Source organism: Micromesistius poutassou (genome assembly GCF_964030765.1).
Source record: "Micromesistius poutassou genome assembly, chromosome: 9".
Taxonomy (NCBI): domain Eukaryota; kingdom Metazoa; phylum Chordata; class Actinopteri; order Gadiformes; family Gadidae; genus Micromesistius; species Micromesistius poutassou.
The window spans coordinates 10678827-10698804 of NC_140279.1; the positions used below are offsets into that span (position 1 = coordinate 10678827).

A 19978-nucleotide genomic window follows, 5' to 3' on the forward strand; every position below is an offset into this window, starting at 1 on the left:
AGCAGAGGAGAGCCAGCCAGCACGTCCTACTGTGTGCCCTAGCCTGAGAGCCGGGACTGATGCAGTTAGCCTGGGTTCTGGGACTCACTCAGTTAGCTGGGCACTTAGAGGGAAACACCTAACCTACCTGTTAAGCCAGAGGCAGCTAGCCCACGTGCTAAGCCACATGCTTAGCCAGAGACAACTAGCCTAGGAGCGAAGCCAGAGGCAGCTAGCCTACCTGCTAATCCAAAGGGAGCTAACCCACGTGCTAAGCTAGAAGCAGCTAGCCCACGTGCTAGGCCAGAGGCAGCGAGCCTGCATGCTGGTCTGGACCGGTCCAGCCCGCGATGGTGCTGCACCGGGCCATCCACGCGGCCCGCGTCGGTGACCTGGCGGCGCTGAGGGAGCTGGCCGCCACCGACCACCTATCCCCCGCCATCAGCGACGCCCAGGGGGCAGGGCTGGCACACCACGCTGCGCGCTGCGGCCGCCTGGACTGCCTGCGCTTCCTGGTGACGGAGATGGGGCTGGCGGCGGACGAGCGGGCCCTGAACCGGGCCACGCCCGCCCACGACGCTGCCGCCACCGGACACGTCAGGGAGCTGCAGTGGCTGGTGGAGCAGGGAGGCTGCGATCTGGAGGTGAGGCTCTCTACTGTCTAACCCCTACCTGCTGCTTAATGAGCTGTCTCTGTACTGTCTAACCCCTACCTGCTCCTTATTGACATGTCTATACTGTCTAACCCCTACCTGCTCCTTAACGACCTGTCTCTGTACTGTCTAACCCTTTACCTGCTCCTTAATGACCTGACTCTGTACTGTCTAACCTCTACCTGCTCCTTAATGACCTGACTCTGTACTGTCTAACCTCTACCTGCTCCTTAATGACCTGACTCTGTACTGTCTAACCTCTACCTGCTCCTTATTGACATGTTTGTACTGTCTAATCCCTACCTGCTCCTTAATGTTGCTGAACTGTCTAACCCCTACCTTCTCCTTAATGACATTTCTCTACTGTCTAACCCCTACCTGCTCCTTAATGACCTGTCTCTGTACTGTCTCACCCCTACCTGCTCCTTAATGACCTGTCTCTGTACTGTCTAACCCCTACCTACTCCTTTATGACATTTCTATACTGTCTTACCTGCTCCTTAATGACCTGTCTCTACTGTCTAACCCCTACCTGCATCTTAATGACCTGTCTCTACTGTCTAACCCCTACCCACTCCTTAATGTCTTTGCATGTTTCTTTGTGGGGATAGTTGATGGCATGACGTGACTCCCAAAGATAGTTCAGCTACTGTCACCAGAGTGGCTCATGTTGTCTAAATGTACCCCCCTCCCCTGGTGTCTCTCCAGGCCCAGGACGCGTCGGGGGCCACTGCGCTGCACCTGGCCACGCGGTTCGGCTGCCTGGCCGTGGTAGAGTGGCTGCTGGCGGTGGGGGGCCGGCTCAGCGCCCTGGAGACCAACTGTGGGGCGGTGGCCGCCCACTACGCCGCCGCCAAGGGGGACCTGACCTGCCTGGAGCTGCTGCTGCGCCACGCCCCCGGGTGAGGCCACGCCTCCAGGGGGGGGGGTTAGGGGGAGGCACAGCGTCACACAGCAGGGGGCCGGATGGGCAGGGAGACTCATGGGACGAGGCAGGGGTCCACTACGTTAGGGCTGCTGGAATGCAGGTTACAGAGTGGTAAAGAGAGAGAACGATTTTGAAACTAATCAACTAAAGAAACGCCCGATCCTCGCTGTTTCTCCCTCCCTCCCTCCCTACGTTTCTCCCTCCCTCCCTAACTCCCTCCTTCCTTCCCTCCCTACATTTCGCCCTCCCCCACCAACTCCCTCCCTCACTAACTCCTTCCCTCCCACCCCCCCCCCTGATTGACAGGCAGGATGGATTCTCTGAACCAGTCAAGTAAGAGATGCCCTGATTGGTCAGAAGTTAGCCGGCAGCTGTCTAAAATGGTAATTGTTCTCTTAAATGTAGTGACCTGTGACCTGTAGAAAAAAGGTAAAATACATTACAATTGAATTAAAATAGAAACACAAAAAAAGAAGAGCTAAAGTCAGGTTAGGGAGGGTTCGCCTCCCAGCCATAAGGTGTTGAGTTCGAAACCCCAAAGCCCACAGTATAACCTGAAGATGTATTTGAGGTCACACCAAAACGACCATATCCATTACTCGTCAGCGAAATCATTATGTTTTGACTCTAGGGTGCAGTAACCCTTCAAATGAATTCCAAGTCTAACAGTGATTAAAACCAAACGTTTGGTTCCGGTGAGTCTGTTGCCTCGGGTGTATTTAGTGTGTTATCAACTTGATCCTTGTGTAAACACGACAGGTACAGCCTTGTAAACCCCCTGGATCACTGACACACCCAGCGCCCCCAGTGACATTTAACTAGATACACCGCTCGTTAACTGAGATACTGCTCGTTAACTCAGATACTGCTCGTTAACTGATATACTGCTCATTAGCTGACACATAGCTCGATAACAATGTTATTCAGACAAGATATGTGATGCACCACAGGGAAATTGTGTGATCCCCTCTATTTATTGGATTTCATGTTACCCCCTTAACTAGTAGTAGAAAGATATTTGTAACTATTTACTTTATTTGTGTAGCTTTTTACTGTATATTCATGTAGCAGACAGCTTTTATCCAGAGAGACATACAGTAAGTTCAGATACATATTATAAAGGAGCAGGTAGGGGTTAGTCAGTACAGAGACAGGTAATTAAGCAACAGGTAGGGATTGGACAGTAGTACATTACAGAGACCACGCTCACCACCAGACTGTCCTGCCTGTAACTGGTATATCGTATGGTCAGGCAGGGTCCATGAATGTGTAAGGGTATGTTGTTCACACTGGGAGAACATCAAAACCACCGTGATCACCATGCTGATCCTCCTATAGCCCCAGCGAGCTGCTCTCCAAATTGGCCTCAGTGGGACAGGCACTCAGACATGATTGAGGTCCATTGTTGTGGCTCAGGAAGTCTGTGTATTGTGTGAAACGCAATCCTCCCTATGGGACGATCTCCTCTCCCCTCTCTCCCCTCTCTCCCTTCTCCAGCCTCCCCCCGCTCCCCTCTCCCACGTCCCCCCTCCAGCCCCCTCTTCCCTCTCCAACCTCCCCCCTCTCCCCTCCCCAGCCTCTCCCCTCTCCCCTCTCCAGCCTCCCACTCTCCCCCCTCCAGCCACCCCCTCTCGGCTCTCCAGCCTCCCCCTCTCCCTCTCTATCCTCCCCTCTCCCCTCCCCAGCCTCCCCCCTCCAGTCACCCCCTCTCCCCTCTCTCCCCCCTCTCCAGCCTCCCCCCTCTCCCTCTCCAGCCTCCCCCCCTCCCCTCTCCAGCCTCCCACTCTCCCCTCTCCAGCCTCCCCCTCTCCACTCCCCTCCCCCAGCCTCCTCCCTCTCCCTTCCACCTGAGCCTCCCTGTGGATTAGCCGTGTCGCAGCACTGCGTCCCCCCTACCAGCGTACCGTACATGGGCCCGGGCCGCTGGGGTCACCCCATCACAGATGGCATCAGGCCTGGCTGAATAATGCATGGCTGAGCACCTCACTCCCGGGATCCCTGACATGCGGGCCCTACTGTACGTAAAGGTATACCGGGCCCCGCAGTGCGCGGGCCAGGGTCAGCCACTCTGCCACTCATCCATTATTCAGCGTCACTAAACGACAGAGTCATATCCAGTGTGGTCAGCTGCGTTTCCACTGCGCTGCCACAGCCCGTCAAAGGCAGGTTTCAGATTTACATTACATAAAAATTACATTTAAAAAAAATGTAGACTTTGAAACTGATATTAATGAAAACAGACAATAAGAACTAGATTGAGAAGGAACAGGTGGTCTAGATTTATCTATCTGTGTCTGTCTGTCCGTCAGTAGCTATCTATACATGCTCTCTCTCAATGCATCTTTCTCTATCTTTATCTATATATCTTATCTCCATATATCATTTTGAGTGATAGCCTCTGATTTCTCTCCTCCCTTCTCGCTCCCTCTCTCTCTCTCTCTCTCTCCATCTTTCTGCCTTTATCTCTCTTTCCCTCTCTCTCTCTCCCTCTCTCTTTCCCCCTCTCTCTCTCCCTCCTCGCTCCCCCCCTCTCTCTGTCTCTCTCTCTCTCTCTGTCTCTCTCTCTCTCTCTCTCTCTCTCTCTCTATCTCTATCTCTCTCCCCCATCTATCTCCCTCTCTCTCTCTCCCCCCCCTCTCTCTCCAGGTGTGTGAACCTCCAGACCCGGCTGGGGGCCACGCCCCTCTACCTGGCGTGTCAGGAGGGTCACCTGTCTGTGGTGGAGTACCTGGTGAGGGTGGGCGGGGCCAGCACTCACCTGAGGGCCCACGACGGCATGAGCATCCTGCACGCCGCCACGCACATGGGACACCACACGCTGGTGGTCTGGCTGGTCCGTACCTTCAAACACACTGAGCTTTATTGACAACGCACTGCCAGACAGCAACAATCATTAGGTTACAAAACAGGTCGACATTTTGAAAGATGAAAAACCGCCACTCTGTGTTATGCCTTACTGACTAACGCTTCCAGTTAAGTTCCACTGGACCACAACATATCCACTGTTCCTTTTCCTGAAGCACATTGATTTCGGTTTCCACACATAATATAACAATGCATAAAAAATTACATTACATTACATTATTATCAGAATCCCACACGTCAAAAGATGTCCGGGATTAATAAAGCTCTCATCTTAAATCAATCAGATACCTGAGTGGTGAACCAGTGTGTGCGTGTCCCTGTGCGTGTGCAGGCCACCTTCACCGACCTGAGCCTGTCCTGCCAGGACCGGGAGGGCGCCACCGCGCTGCACTTTGCCGCCAGCAGGGGGCACCGCCGCATCTTGGAGACGCTGCTCCACTTGGGGTCAAAGGTCACCAGGGATTACTGGGGCGGCACGCCGCTCCACGACGCCGCCGAGAACGGAGAGCTGGAGGTCAGGGCAAATATATGAATAATGAGGATGAAGAAGATAATAAATGGATGATGAAGATGATAATGATGATGTTGATGATGAAGATAATTAATGGATGATGATTTTGATGATGATGATCATAATAAATGGATCATGAAGATGAAAATAAATTATATGCTGATAACACAGATGGTGATGGTGATGATGATGAAGATGATAATATGGACTATGATGAGGATGATGAGGTCTTTCCCCCAGTGCTGTAAGGTGCTCCTGGCCGGTCTGGCCGACAGCTCGGAGCAGGACATCGATGGCTTCACCGCAGCAGACCTGGCCGAGTACAACGGACATTATGACTGCGCCCGCTACCTCCGCAACGTCCAGGCCAACGTAAGAACACCTCTCATCTAGAGCACTGTTCTCTCTGATCTATCGTTGTTTATCTAGAAGGCCTCTCATCCATCTATCATTGTTTATCTAGAAGGCCTCTCATCGACCCTTCATCTAGAGTACTGTTTACTCTCTGATCTAAAGCTACAGGGTGCTACAGCTACAGAGGCATGTCAGTAAGAGCAGGTAGGGGTTAGGGGACATGTTGCTCCAGGGAGAGTTACTCTCTCATCTGTTTCTCATAGAGGACATGACATCCAAAGTGGATTATTTTCCTTGTCGTCTCGTTGACTATTAATCCAGCTAGTTTGTTGAGATTACAACAACGGAAATGTCTAAATTCTGCTTTCTTCTTAATGACCTGTCTCTGTACTGTCTAACCCCTAGCTGCTACTTAATGACCTGTCTGAACTGTGTAACCCCTACCTGCTCCTTAATGACCTGCCTCTATACTTTCTAACCTCTAGCTGCTACTTAATGACCTGTTTCTGTACAGTCTAACCCCTACCTGCTCCTTAAACCCTGGTCTCTGTACTGTCTAACCACTGCCTGCTCCTTAATGCCTGGTCTCTGTACGATCTAACCTCTACCTGCTCCTTAATGACCTGTCTCTGTGGTCACCGTCGGCCACTTCACAATAAGAGCGTGCTCTAAAGAGCTTAATAGCCTCTCCCTGAGTGCCTCTCGGTGTGTGAGAGTCTGGTGAAGAGGCTCGCGGTGGTTAATAGGGCGTTACGGGCTGTAGTTAGCGTCTCTTGCGTGTCTCCTCGCTAGAGGACTCTACAGATAAGCTCCTTTGTCCCGAGCCGCACGCATCCACTCGTTCCACCGGTTAGTGTTTCCGTGTCGTCAGAGTGTCCGCTGCTGGCGCTCCCCACGCTGACCACGGAGCCGGTGAGGAGGTAAATATGGGATTAATATGAATGTAGACCTGCTGAATGTATATGCGTGGTGTCTGTTATAGCCTTGTCTTCTGTGTTTACGTGTACGTTCAGTCGTTTGGCAGAAGCGCCTTTAGCCACAAGGACTCACTCAAATGAGGTGGTATGATTAATTCAGATGAGTAGTTCCGACTCTCTCTTAGATGCGTTAAAGCTCTGTATAAATCGCCTTTCTCTTAAAAAATAAAGCATAAAGCAAGTTTAATCTGTGGCTGTATTGGGGAACTTTTGTGTTTTGAAACCGCGAAAGAAGGATGGGGGGAGGGCGGTGTGGTCCAATCATCCAGGCTGTGGTGAGATAACGTCAGCCCACCGGGGGGAGAGAGAGGTGGGGGAGGCAGAGGGGAGATAAGATCAGCCCACCAGGGGGGAGAGAGAGGTGGGGGAGGTGGAGGGGAGATAACGCTCTGTCCCCTAACTGGGACTCACCGGGCGCCCCTCACACTCACAGTTAGCATGCAGAGCCACACCGTGAAGCTAGCCAATAGGAACCATGAATAAGTGACTAGAGAGGAGGAGGAAGAGCAGGTGCAGGAAGAGCAGCAAGAAGAGGAGGTGGAGGAAGAGCAGCAGGAAGAGGAGGAGTAGGACTTGCAGAGGGAGCTGGAGGAGGAGGAGGAAGAGCAGGAGGAGGATGAGGTGGAGTAGGTGGAAAAGCAGGAGGTGGAGGAGGTTGGGGAGGTGGAGTAGGAGTCGCAGAGGGAGGAGGAGGAGGTGGAGGAGGATGAGTTGGAGGAGATGGAAAAGCAGGAGGAGTAGGAGGAGTAGGGGCTCCTGTCCCCTCATAACACCTGTCCTCAGCCACTAGAAGGCGAGGAGACGAGCAGCCAGTGACGCTCTCTCTTCTGAATTACCCCCCCGACAACAATGGGAGGCTAATTAGTACGGGGCTGTAGCGGCCGCGCCAGGCCCGCCGCCGCGCCGTGCTGCCAGGCCGCTACAGGCCTATCGGTTACCCTCTCCTACCGGGCTCAGGTGCAGAGGCCTGGGGCTACAAGGCCTGTTATGAGATCCAGCAGCTTCTATTACACCGTTTTCACCGTTCTGGTGCCTGGAACCGGCAACCCTATCCCTCCCTCCCCCTCCTTCCCCCTCCCTCCCCACTCCCTCCCCACTCCTCTCTCACTCCCCCCCGCCCTGGGAGCAGGATGTCATCAGGCATCACACACTTTATTGTGTGTGTGTGTGTGTGTGTGTGTGTGTGTGTGTGTGTTGGCAGTTGAGGTTGGTGTGTGTGTTGGGGGTTTAGGTGTGTGTGCATGCATGCATGTGAGAATGCGTGAGTGTGTTTTCTGCTCGTGTGTGTGTGTGTGTGTGTGTGTGTGTGTGTGTTTTTTTTGTGTGTGCGTGCATCGTGTGTGTTTGTGCATGCGTGCATGTGTGTGGTTTTTCCTCCAGGACTTGGACAGCCTCCTGCTTGTCACTTGTCATTGCGCAGCATCATGTTGTCTAGAGTACCAAGAGGATCCTCTTTCTTGGCAAAGTGTGTTTAGAAACGCTCCTCAAAATAGGCTCAGGATCCCAGCTCTTTAAAACAAGAGACGGCTCATAATGCGGACACAGATACTGTTTCAAGATTTATTTCATTATACGATTTATTTTACACTTGTTTTTAGTTTTATTTAAAAATATATATAATTTGGCTACGCTGCTGTACTTTTCGCTTGTGCACCCACCTTTCCCGTCTAGAAATATTAAATTCCCATCTTTTATGCTTTCCTGAAATAATAATAAAGGTAACATTTTATTGGAGCTCATGAAAGGCTTTTGTCACCTCTAGAGTCTGACGTAGAACAGGTACTGAACCCAGGGGGGACAGGATGTGATCCAGAGGGACTCGATGCAGCGTGATGAACCCCTGACAGCCAGCTGTGGCGGTCCCGGGGGGGGGGGGGGGGGGGGCGTTATATGAGGGCAGCGGAAACCGACGTGTTGGGATGTTTTCATTGGTCGACTGCACGAATTAGCCTTCCGGCACGCCGGGCCGCGGACGTCAGCTCGGTGGTTTATGATCCGCAGAGGAAGTCATGCTGATTACCTTTGGATGAGGAGGCGCGTGAACCTAATGCTTTCTAAATGATTCTTGGCGCACCGCGTGGCTACGTGCGGATGTTCATAGGAGGAGGAAATGACCTCAGAGCAAACAAAACACAAAGCTGTGCAAAAGCAGAATGTGTTTTATGTTCTTGGCACACTGGGCTGAGGAGGTGTGCATGATATTACGACCGTGAAAGTGTTGTAAGGTCCTCTCACGCTGTTGTGTTCCTAACGTTTTTAGGCCTCAGGTCCAACACTGTCCTGACCATACATTAGACTCATCCACTTCGAGTTACAGGGCTTGAGTACTTAAAATATCACTTAGGTTATGAGCATTATCACTTTTTTTTGCAATTTTTGCAATATTTAACACCTTGCAGACTTTTAAATTATCACAAATGATCTCATTATTTAATTATCACATGTATACAGGCTCATAAAAATCAGGGAGACAAATGCAATATTTGGCCAATACGTATTGAAAAGGAGCAAGAACGCCAAAGAATCATTAATAAACAAATGATCAACAGCACCAATTATATTGGTAACCTGTCTCAGGATTATGTTTCAAACCCTAGACCGTGTTCCAAGACACACCTAGTCGGCCCACGAGTCGGGAACCAAGGGGTAAAAACAGAATGTATATTTCCGTACATTTAAATTCTTTACCCACATCGCTGAATACAATAGTTCTGTGAAAATGCTCTAAATGATTTTTATTATTTCACGATTTAACGTAAACGGACGTGGTCCTCGAGTCTCGGACTCTTAGAATCACTGCGGTTTGTTCAACCAACACCGCTGGTCATGTTAATTACATTCTGCCCGTGTTTTGCAGTGGTTGTACACCGCTCTGTCACTCAGCAGGTCACTTCTTAAGTGTCCGTCTGACCGTGTCGTTTCCCGGCAGCGGGCTGAGGGGGTGTGTCTCACTGTTGAGTTTACTTATTACAAGGTCGCCATCGCCGCCTCCCCCTCCACTCCTCCACCCAAACAGCTGCAAACAAATCAAAAAAATGCTTGCTCCTAGTTTTTGTGTCTTTGTTGTTGTTGGCTATCTTTAGAGCCCTTCCAGGGAAAGAATTTCAGCATTTTTCCAAGGAGTTTTTGTGTTTATGCAGAGTATGGCCGATATTTGTGCTAGTTTTTTTCTATTTGAGTTAGTTTGTCTGTGAGTGCATGGAGTCTGGAAGAGAAAAGAGGATTTAATACTTGTAGTTATACTACAAGGTACATGTAGATAACAAGGTACCTGTAGTGATCCACAAGGTACTTGTAGTTATACTACAAGGTTCTTGTAGGTACCTGTAGTTATACAACAAGGTACCTGTATGATCCACAAGGTACTTGTAGGTACTTGGAAATAACAAGGTACATGAAGTTATCCACAACGTTCTTGTAGGAACTTGTAGTGATACTACAAGGTCCCTGCTTGTCCCTGTACTTTTTTTCTTTTACGTAGTAAAAGCCACACATTGGCATTTAATCATTTAGTAATTTTAGTTATCTTTTGTAGATATATTTGTATGGGCTTTGTTGTGCCTTTAAGGACGGGACAGGGAAGACAGACAGGAGAGAGGGTTGAGGAAGATTAATCAAACTCAAACCGACATCGCAATGTAATAGAACACAATATGCAAATCGCAAAGGCTGCGATTAAAAAAAAAAAAATCTATTGTGTTTTTTTTTACTGTTACTTACTGGAGATCAGTAAGATTCATATACATATATATATATATTTTTATATATATATATTTATATATATTTATTTTTTATTTTTTTTATTTCATGCATCAATTCATCTCAACACATCGGCCTGGCCTAAAAGAAAGAGCAGTTTATATGTTGACTGCTTCCAATCTTGTGTTGGTCATACTACAGAATGATTTATTGCTTGTTTAGTGAATAATACAGAACATAAAAAAGAAAAAATAACCGCATACTAAATTGCAATATTGGTTGAAATAATCGCAATTAGATTATTTCCCCAAATCGTTCAGCCCTAGCTCCATAGGACCGCAGGTGGGAATCAAACCTGTGTCGCTGCAGGGATACTGCTGACATGAAGCCGCCCTATCATGTTCTTTCATCTGAGGCCGCTTCTAAGTGAGGGCTGAGGACAAGCCTAGTTAAAACACAACTGGAGAGAGTGCAGAGTAGCTTAAAGGTCATATAAATATAAGTAATAGAAGGTTAGTAGTACAAAGTAAAAACAAAAAAATAAATGTCTTTATTAATAGATAGTTTCTATGTTCAGTAACCATTTGGACCATTCCTTCATGTGTCTCGATCAAGATTATGGAAAGGCAAGAAGATAACAAAGACACTTTGTAGAGAAGTATCTAGAAGTATCTAGAATCTGCAGGAAGCTTGAATTCTTAATTATCCAACCGAAAGAATAGGGCCCCTCCCCCTAGGCCTCCCTCCAAAGCCACACCCCCAAAACACGTGACTAGCTAGTCTATTACCGGCCTGCACCAGCCACAGATACCGGACTTGATATATTTTTTGTTTCAGCATTCAATTATTTGATTGAAGTCTGGATGTCAAGAGAATTTGAACAAATATGACCAAAAAGGCTTCTAAAATAAATAAATAAATAAATATATATATATATATATTGTATGTTGTACGTCCTTGCACTAAAAAAATAGTACTTAGCATTGTGTAGCATCTTATCCTAGCTATCTTTGTTGTATACGGGGAATGGGTTAACCTAGTGATTGTCAGTGCTTGGCACTTGGTTCTATTAACATCCTTACTGTACCGACAGCGATATATTGTTGTTTCTCTTTCTTTGACAAATGTACTTATTGTAAGTCGCTTTGGATAAAAGCGTCTGCTAAATGCCCTCAATGTAAATCTAAATGGCTTTAATGACACACAGCAGTCCTTTACGTTGGAGCTGACAGGACCAAACAGGACGGTTCAGACACGGGTTGAGGGATTGAGTAAGCGATAGTGTCATCAGCCTAGAAACCACACAATACTCAGGGCCAGGAAACTTCTTTTGTTTTGAATTTCGGTTCATCTCAGGTGACTTTGGGCTAGGGCTATGGAAGGGAAGTGCTGATTGCTCTCGGAAACTTTAAATAAGGTTTGTTGTTGTTTGGGATGAAGCGCTGGCCGGGGGTCATATAACACTGTGGTCGTGGTCACGGTTTATTACAACACCCAAACACCCGTTGCCAAACACACAGCTGCTAATGAGACCGTGATACCAGAGGCCTGTTCCCTCCGCACGACAACACACTCTGTGATTAATACACACTTCACCACACAACACATCTCTGTGATTAATACACACTTCACCACACAACACATCCTCTGGGATTAATACACACTTCAACACAACACATCTCTGTGATTAATACACACTTCAACACAAGACAACACACCTCTGGGATTAATACACACCATCACACAACACATCCTCTGTGATTAATACACACTTCACCACACAACACATCCTCTGTTGATTGATACACACTTCACCACACAACACATCCTCTGTGATTAATACACACTTCACCACACAACACATCCTCTGTGATTAATACACACTTCATCACACAACACATCATCTGTGATTAATACAGACTTCACCACACAACACGTCCTCTGTTGATTGATACACACTTCACCACACAACACATCCTCTGTGATTAATACACACTTCACCACACAACACATCCTCTGTTGATTGATACACACTTCACCACACAACACATCCTCTGTGATTAATACACACTTCACCACATAACACATCCTCTGTGATTAATACACACTTCACCACACAACACATCCTCTGTGATTAATACACACTTCAACACAACACATCTCTGTGATTAATACACATCTCAACACAACACATCTCTGTGATTAATACACACTTCAACACAACACATCTCTGTGATTAATACACACTTCACCTGACAGTAAATGCCCTGTTTCAGTAAACCTTGGCTGTGGCTACAGGTGATCCAGGTGGTTACTTATAGTCTGATAAATTGAGGAAGACTCTGAGGTGACATATGTGCACACTCACACTTACATACACTCACACAAGACCATTTTAGTCTGACAACTGAGGAAATGCTGCTCAAGTTTGAATCCCTCAATCAAGTGACATGAATCACGGATCTCATTGGTCATGAACTCAAGCGAAACAATCACCAATCAATACTTTCCTACACACTAAGTTGTATACACGACACTAAACGTAATTCTTCCAGTGCACTGCACGGACATCCGATCAATACCCCACTGAAATCCGTCCTCTAATCCATACGGAGGGGCTACACCATCCCTACACCATTGTGCTGATGATGGATGGTGCCAGCGCGTGCTCCTCTTACAGCTCATCTCCGGTGCTCCTGGGTTCAGTGGGAACAGTGGAAACAGCGAGGGAGGGCTGGATAAAGTGTCGTCCAGCTGCCGTGACGTCCGGCGATCCCGCTGCCACATGGCGGTCCGCTGCGTCCGTGCATTAGGGACATTACGCCACCCTATCCCCGCGCGTTAATTATTAACCTCCACTCCCAGCGGCGGGTTATTGGTTATTACCCGCTAGCCCTTGGCGGTGACACAGAGATCGTGTCATAGGGGGAGACGAGGGTGTCGCTGATCTGCAGGTGCTCTCTCGACCGGGTGGCGGAGTGAGCGAGGGTTCGGGCAAGAGGAGGGGGGAGTGTTTGGGGGTCGGTTTGGTCGCCGCGGGGATGGAGAGAGCTTCTACCAGCGAGGTCGGAGGGCGAGGGAGCGTTTGAGGGTGAGTTTTATTGTCTTTGTTGTTTAATTGGTACAGAGAGTTTACTGGGTGATGAAAAGATCAAATAATCTGTATTTGTAGGCAGATAAGATAAGGATAGAGGCTATATTTTGAGGTGTCTTCTAACCTGTATGGACTTCATGTTATTTCCTTGGCTTCAGTTAGAAGGGCAGTATTCTCCATTCCCTTTCCTGAGGTCCATTTCTTCCATTAGGGAATTTAAGGTGGTTGTCTCGCCGTCTATGTGCGTCAGAGTCCGGAAGAGATGATTGATATATGGTGTGGGTTTAATATACAGTACATGATGGCAAATGTACCTTAACTAGAAAAAATGATTAATTATTATTCAAGTGCTTGTTATGGCATTCCTTGTACAATATTGATTGATTAACATTAGGATTGGCTTGGTTGTAAGTTGGCTTAGTGTGTGTGTGTGTGTGTGTGTGTGTGTGTGTGTGTGTGTTTTGGTCTGTGTGTGTGTGTGTTTTGTGATCTGTGCTTGTGTGTGTGTGTGGATCTGTATGTGTGTGTGTGTGTGTGTGTGTGTGTGTGTGTGTGTGTGTGTGTGTGTGTGTGTGTGTGTGTGTGTGTGTGTGTGTTGGTATTCAGCCTAAAACCATTCGTCTCCAGCAGGACGCAGGGAAGTGAACCAGAGACACTGAGGTGTGAGAAGACATGGTATTTACAGTGAGGCGTTGCTGTGTATATACATGTATAATGTACCCTCACTACGTGTGCATTCCTGCATGCAATTCATCATCAGAATTAGACATTATTATTCATACAGAGTAGGGGTTCTTACACTTCACATCTCTGGGCCCATATGTCCCTTCAGCAAAAGACTCAAGAGTCACTTGTTCAGAGTTTACCTAGAATCTGCATAGTCTCCCCCATTACACCCCTACCCCTCTTACGCACTTATTGTGTGGTTGTACGTCCTGGCACTTAAGATTGTACTTGGCATTGTATAGCATCTTATCCTAGGTATGTTTGTTGTATACAGGAAGTGGGTTAACCTAGTGGTTGTTAGTGCTTGGCACTTGTTTCTATGAACATCCTTACTGTACCAATAGCGATATATATTGTTGTTTCTCTTCTTCTGACAAATGTACTTATTGTAAGTGGCTTTGGATAAAAGCGATTCTGGGGTTTTCTGACCGTTCTGATGTATACACACACACAGCTCTTTATGTATTCTGGGAGGCGGGGGGGGGGGGGTTGTTGACGTTGGATGACAGAGCTGGGGGTTGGGTGGGGTCTCTATCACCGTAGCAACGGAGGTGGTGGTGCTAATGAAAACCAAATGTTGTTGCTGGCTCCTGGGTGTGATGAAGCAGGGTGGAGGAGTGAACAGGGTGGAGGAGTGAGAGCAGGCTGGAGGACTGAACAGGGAGGAGGATTGAACAGGGTGGAGAAGTGAGAGCAGGGTGGAGCAGGGTGGAGGAGTGAGAGCAGGGTGGAGGAGTGAGTGGGGTGGAGGAGCTGCTTACGAGAAGGGTCCACTCAGATGGACCCCACCCTTTCCCAGTCAAACACTCATCAGCTGCAGGAAGAGTAGTTGCACAACTGCTGGGAAGCCTGCTGCTCCCAACCCAGTTCTGCAACAACTTCTCTGTCTCTTCCTCCTCCGGCACCTCCTCTTTCTCCAGCACCTCCCCCTCCACCTCCTGATCCACCACCACCTCCTGCTCCATCATCACCACCTCCTCCTCCAACACTACTCATCCTGCTCATCCACCTACTCCACAATCTCCTTCTCCTCCTACTCAATTCCTCCTTCTCCTGCTCCTCCTCCTTCTCCTCCATGACAGGAAGTGCAGAGGCCCGCCCCACTGATCTGGATTTGATTTTCCCAGTCAGGACACCATCTCAGAAGGGAGAGGAGGAGGAGGAGGGGGTAGGGGAGGAGGTGAAGGAAGAGGAGGTGAAGGAGAAGGAGAAGGAGGGGCAGTAGGTGGAGGTGGATGAGGATGATAATGATGATGAGCAGCGTGTGTTATGCTCTGAGCCTCGACCTGGAGATAATGACTGAATTGAGATGCAGCACAACATGTCCTTTTTTATCACATTATCATTGCAGTTTTAACGATGTGTAAACGCTCGATGTTGGCGAGATGTTTTCTTTGCATCACATCAGTCCTTTGATCGTGTTCTATCCTCCTCGGAGAGTCCCGGGTAGCTTTAATAGGTGTAACAACATGTTTGTGTCTAGTCTGAGTGTGGAGCATTATAAACTGTACATACCGTACCTTTGATGACTTGTATATGAGGTAGCTGTAGGCTGCGTTGCATAGAAGCGTCTTAATAAACAGTAAACAGAAGGGTAAATGGACTGCATTTAAACAGCGCTTTTCTAACCAGTGGCCACTCAAAGCGCTTTACAATATCGCCTCACATTCACCCATTCATGCACACATTCACACACCGACGGTGGTGTAAGCCATGCAAGGCGACAGCCGGCCCGTCGGGAGCAGTCAGAGTGAGGCGTCAGAGACACCTCGACACTCAGCTAGGAGGAGCCGGGGATTGAACCAGCAACCTTCAGGTTACCAACCAACCCGCTCTACCCCTAACATAGGGAGTCTGAGACGTTGTTCATGTTTGTGTCTCCAGCTAGTGTACGTCAATAAGCCCATCCAGGACATCGCTTCAGACGCAGAGGAAGAGGAAGAAGAGGAGGAAGAGAAGGAGGTGACGGACACGCCCACAGTGTGCAGGCAGCCAATCAGAGACTACTACCGCGGCCTGAGCGACCCATGCATTGAGATCCACAGCAGTGACACACAGATGGAGAGGTTAAAGGTCAGTAGGACCTGGCCAACTGAGGCCATCACAAGCTGTCAATGTTTTTTAACTAAATCTTAACTTTACTTTTTATTCCCTACTTTAACATGTGGTATTTCTAAACAACATCTCATCTCTAGGTTAGCGTTCTTCTAATCAATAGAGATCCTTCTTGTGTGTTTGAATCTACCTCCCAAATGTATCTCTGGGATTCAGAATTGTATTATTTGAATTTAATTTAATTCTTTGATTTCTTGTACTCGTGCACGAAAAGCGTCCTCTAAATAAAGTTTGATTGAATGCGTTTGACTGCTTGTCCACCCCAGGAACCAGAGAACCTGGAGCCCCCCCAGGCTAAGTACCCGGGCCCCCCTCCAGCCCCGTCCCTCCCCCCGGCGCCTCCCCCGCCCTGTGGCCCCGCCCACCCGGAGAAAACCACCGCCTCCAGGATGGAGAAGGTCCACATCGCCACGTCTGGTGAGACTGTGACCCATCTCTGTACTGTCTAACCCCTACCTGCTCCTTATGACCTGTCTCTGTACTGTCTAACCCCTACCTGCTCCCTAATGACCTGTCTCTGCACTGTCTAACCCCTACCTGCTCCTTAATGACCTGTCTCTGTACTGTCTAACCCCTACCTGCTCCATAATGACCTGTCTCTGTACTGTCTAACCCCTACCTGCTCCATAATGACCTGTCTCTGTACTGTCTAACCCCTACCTAGTCCCTAACGTCTCTGTACTGTCCCGTAGTCCTGAAGGGGTTCACCAGGGGCCGGCTCTCCGCCCCGGCGGCCCCGGACCAGGACCAGAGTGAGTCTGAGGGTCTGCCCCGTCTGGGGTCCAACCTTGGCAACATGATGTCCATCCCGGCCGTGAAGCAGTCCGGCCTGCAGTCCGGGGTCTTCACCGGACAGGGGGTGAGATGACGAGATGGGAGTGATTGATGATCCCTGATGTAGCTTCTCCCAACCTTTCCCCCCTAGGTCTGACAGTCCTTAGCAACCCCAACTTTGTGCACCTGTTTTCACACCCGTTATTTTAACCAATCACCATCCGTCCCGTAATATACTATATATTAACATTTAGGGCATTCAGCAGATGCTTTTATCCAAAGCGATTTACAATAAGTACATTTGTCAAAAGAAAGAGAAACAACAATACATCACTGTTGGTACAGTAAGGATGTTCATAGAATCAAGTGTCAAGCACTAACAATCACTAGGTTAACCCATTCCCAGTATACAACAAAGATAGCTAGGAGAAGACGCTACACAATGCTAAGTAAAAATTTGAAGTGCCAGGACGTACAACATACAATAACACCCAGTGCTTCCAGCACACCCAGTCACCATGACAACCCCCTTCCAGAGCAAGATGGTGGTGCTCCCAACGGAGGAGGCCAACCTGTCGGACATCGACTACCTGGTGCCCACCCACGACGAGAGGGGCCGGCCAATCGCTGAGTGGAAGCGACAGGTGATGGTGAGACAGCTGCAGGCCCGGCTGCTGGACGAGGAGGACCAGAGGAGGAGGGTGAGTGGGGGGACACACCTGTCTGTCTGACACACCTGTAAAGACAACTGTCTACACACACCTTTCTGACACACACCTGTCTGACACACATATGTCTACACACACACACACACACCTGTAAACCTATCTGTAACCACAACCGCCGACACACACGACTGTACACACACCTGTACATATACCTGTCTACACACACCTGTACACTCACCTGTACATACACCTTTGTACAAACACCAGTATACATACCTGTCTACGCACACCTTTGCATCATGTGTTAGCATCAAACCAGTGGTTGCTGGAATGTTTTACTTACTTTGATAGCAGGTCGATCCGCCGAAGAGAGCGAGCTCTGAAGACACATGACCTCTCCCCATGTGAGACCCTGTCAGACCCTGTAGCGCCTCAGCCCTCCTGACCCCGTGCGTCCCCCGTCCCCCGTCCCCCTGCAGGAGAACGGCAGCAGCCGCTACGCCAAGGTGAGCTGGCGCTACTCCCCGGCGCACAACGCCATCCTGGGCCCGTTCGGCGAGCTGCTGACGGAGGACGACCTGGTCTACCTGGAGCGGCAGATCGCCAACGTGGCGCTGCAGAAGAACTGCGAGGGCTACGAGCTGGAGCTGGCGCGGCTGGCCGAGGAGCTGCGGCACATCCTGCCGGCGCCCATCGTCAACATCACCGTCAACACGCAGTTCCGCCACTTCCACAGCAAGGTGCCGCTGCCCGTGTGGTGCGGCCGCATCTCGGGCATCGTGCAGAGCATGTCGCTGCTGCTCAGCAACCTGACGGACCAGCCCTACTGCAAGATGCCCAGCACGGCGCTGGTGTCGGTGTTCTCGGAGGCGCCCGAGCGGGCCACCGGCGCCCGCGGCCGGCGGGAGATGATCGAGGACGAGATCCACCAGTTCGGCGTCTCAGTGGGGAGGCTCAAGTCCAACTTCGAGAGCCAGAGCTCGGCGCCGGGTGAGGAGAACGAGGTCGACAACAATGAGGACGCCGTCGTGACAACCAAGTCTGTCACGTTCAGCCTCCCACCGCCGGACACCGCTGCCTTGGAGCCGCTCCTGGCTCCGCCCCCTACCCTCAAGGTGCAGGACGGGGCGGTCACCGCGGAGACGGACCACAACAGTGACTCGGGCATCGACTACGACGAGGCGACACCGGACGTGATGGAGACCACCAGCCTGAGGAAGGAGCGGATCGTGGTTCTGTTCTTAGGCCACTGGAAGAAGTCGGCCTACTCCGTCACGCTGAAGAGCCGGGACACCGCCGAGAGGAAGCTCAACGGCGAGGGCGAGGTCACGGAGGGGTCGTCCGAAGGTCACGGGGTCACGGCGGAGTTCACCCAGAAGACGATGATGGACAGCTCCCTGGGACACTTCTTCAAGCAGCGCGGCGCCGTGAACAAGTTGCTGGGCAATTGGAGGAACATGATCTCCAGCGTGCCCTCCAGACAGATACGCAGGTGGGCGGGGCACTGGGGGATGCTGTGAGCCGATTGGTCGGTCGTATGAACAAACCTTCATTCATAAAAGCAAGGTTACCTACGGTTATCAATCAATTGGTCGAGCTATATCCAAATAAGGATTTAGATGACATTATATGATTTTTGTTAATCCCAGTATCCACACAGGAAAGTGAGTGTCACAGCAGAAATACAGAAATACAGGAATACAGTTATTTTGACAGCAGCTTTTTAAAAAATAACGCTTTTTTTGAGGAATGACTTTGTGGTTTAGTTCTGATTCAAATGATCCTCTTTAGAAAGCGGTATCGTATTGTACTGTACCTAGGCCAGTGAGTCTCTGTAACACCGCTCTCCTCTCTGGGACTGTACAGAAGCCCACTGTCTTCACTGTAGTTAGTGCACAACACTGCATCCTACAGTGTTACTACTGTACTGTAGGATACAGTACTACTACTACTGCTAAACACCACTCGTTGCGTCACCAGTACCGGCTCTAACGGGTTCTCTCCCCTGCAGGCTGCACCGGCAGCAGGCGCTGTACTCCCCGGAGCAGTTCCTGCCGCGCGTGGAGGGCGTGGCGGTGGACTACGACAGCCTCACCCTGGACCTCTTCATGCTGGGCTACTTCCACATCCTGGAGCAGGAGCTACCCGCCGACGAGAGGAAGATGCGCCACCTGCTGTGCTTCGAGGTGTTCGACCACCTGGGCTGCTTCACCTGGGAGACAGTGCGGGACTTCCACAAGGCCGTCATCACCGACATCCAGGCGTGTGGCCGCGAGTGGAAGGACGGCTTCGACGACATCAAGGCACGTTTCTTCGGGAGCGTGGCAGCGCCCGCGGTGGAGATGGAGGCGGCAGTGCCGGAGGAGGCGGTGGTGGAGAAGCGGGTTCTGCCAGAGGTCCGGCAGGTGCCCCGGGTCATCGTGCAGACGCCCACGCCCGACGAGGGGGCTCTGAACGCGGGCACGGACATCTCGTCCTTCTCCAATGAGGAGATCTGTAAATACATCGACCGTAGCTTCGCCTTCTGGAAGGAGAAGGAGGCAGAGATTTTTTATTTTGAGTAGAGAAACTGTGTGGTAGAGAAACTGTGTGGTTCGATGGTGGCAACTTTTTTTGTATATTTTTTGTATTTATT

At 49.8% G+C, this 19978-nt stretch overlaps 1 protein-coding gene across 1 annotated transcript; it reads left to right on the forward strand.

Moving 5' to 3' along the window:
* The first annotated feature begins 31 nt into the window (after positions 1 to 31).
* Positions 32 to 19910, forward strand: espnla (espin like a). Its single transcript, XM_084472990.1, has 11 exons — positions 32 to 623; positions 1341 to 1534; positions 4207 to 4393; positions 4757 to 4939; positions 5177 to 5308; positions 15671 to 15859; positions 16168 to 16318; positions 16594 to 16760; positions 17212 to 17376; positions 17823 to 18835; positions 19355 to 19910. Exons 1-11 carry the CDS (start codon positions 330 to 332, stop codon positions 19905 to 19907), a joined length of 3228 nt encoding a protein of 1075 aa, XP_084329116.1. The 5' UTR covers positions 32 to 329; the 3' UTR covers positions 19908 to 19910.
* Positions 19911 to 19978: the final 68 nt, after the last annotated feature.

Coding starts and splice junctions, on each gene's coding strand:
- espnla (XM_084472990.1), top strand. CDS start 330: ATGGTGCTGCACCGGGCCATCCACGCGGCCCGCGTCGGTGACCTGGCG. Junction 624..1,340: donor AGGGAGGCTGCGATCTGGAG/GTGAGGCTCTCT, acceptor GTGTCTCTCCAG/GCCCAGGACGCGTCGGGGGC. Junction 15,860..16,167: donor CACAGATGGAGAGGTTAAAG/GTCAGTAGGACC, acceptor TGTCCACCCCAG/GAACCAGAGAACCTGGAGCC.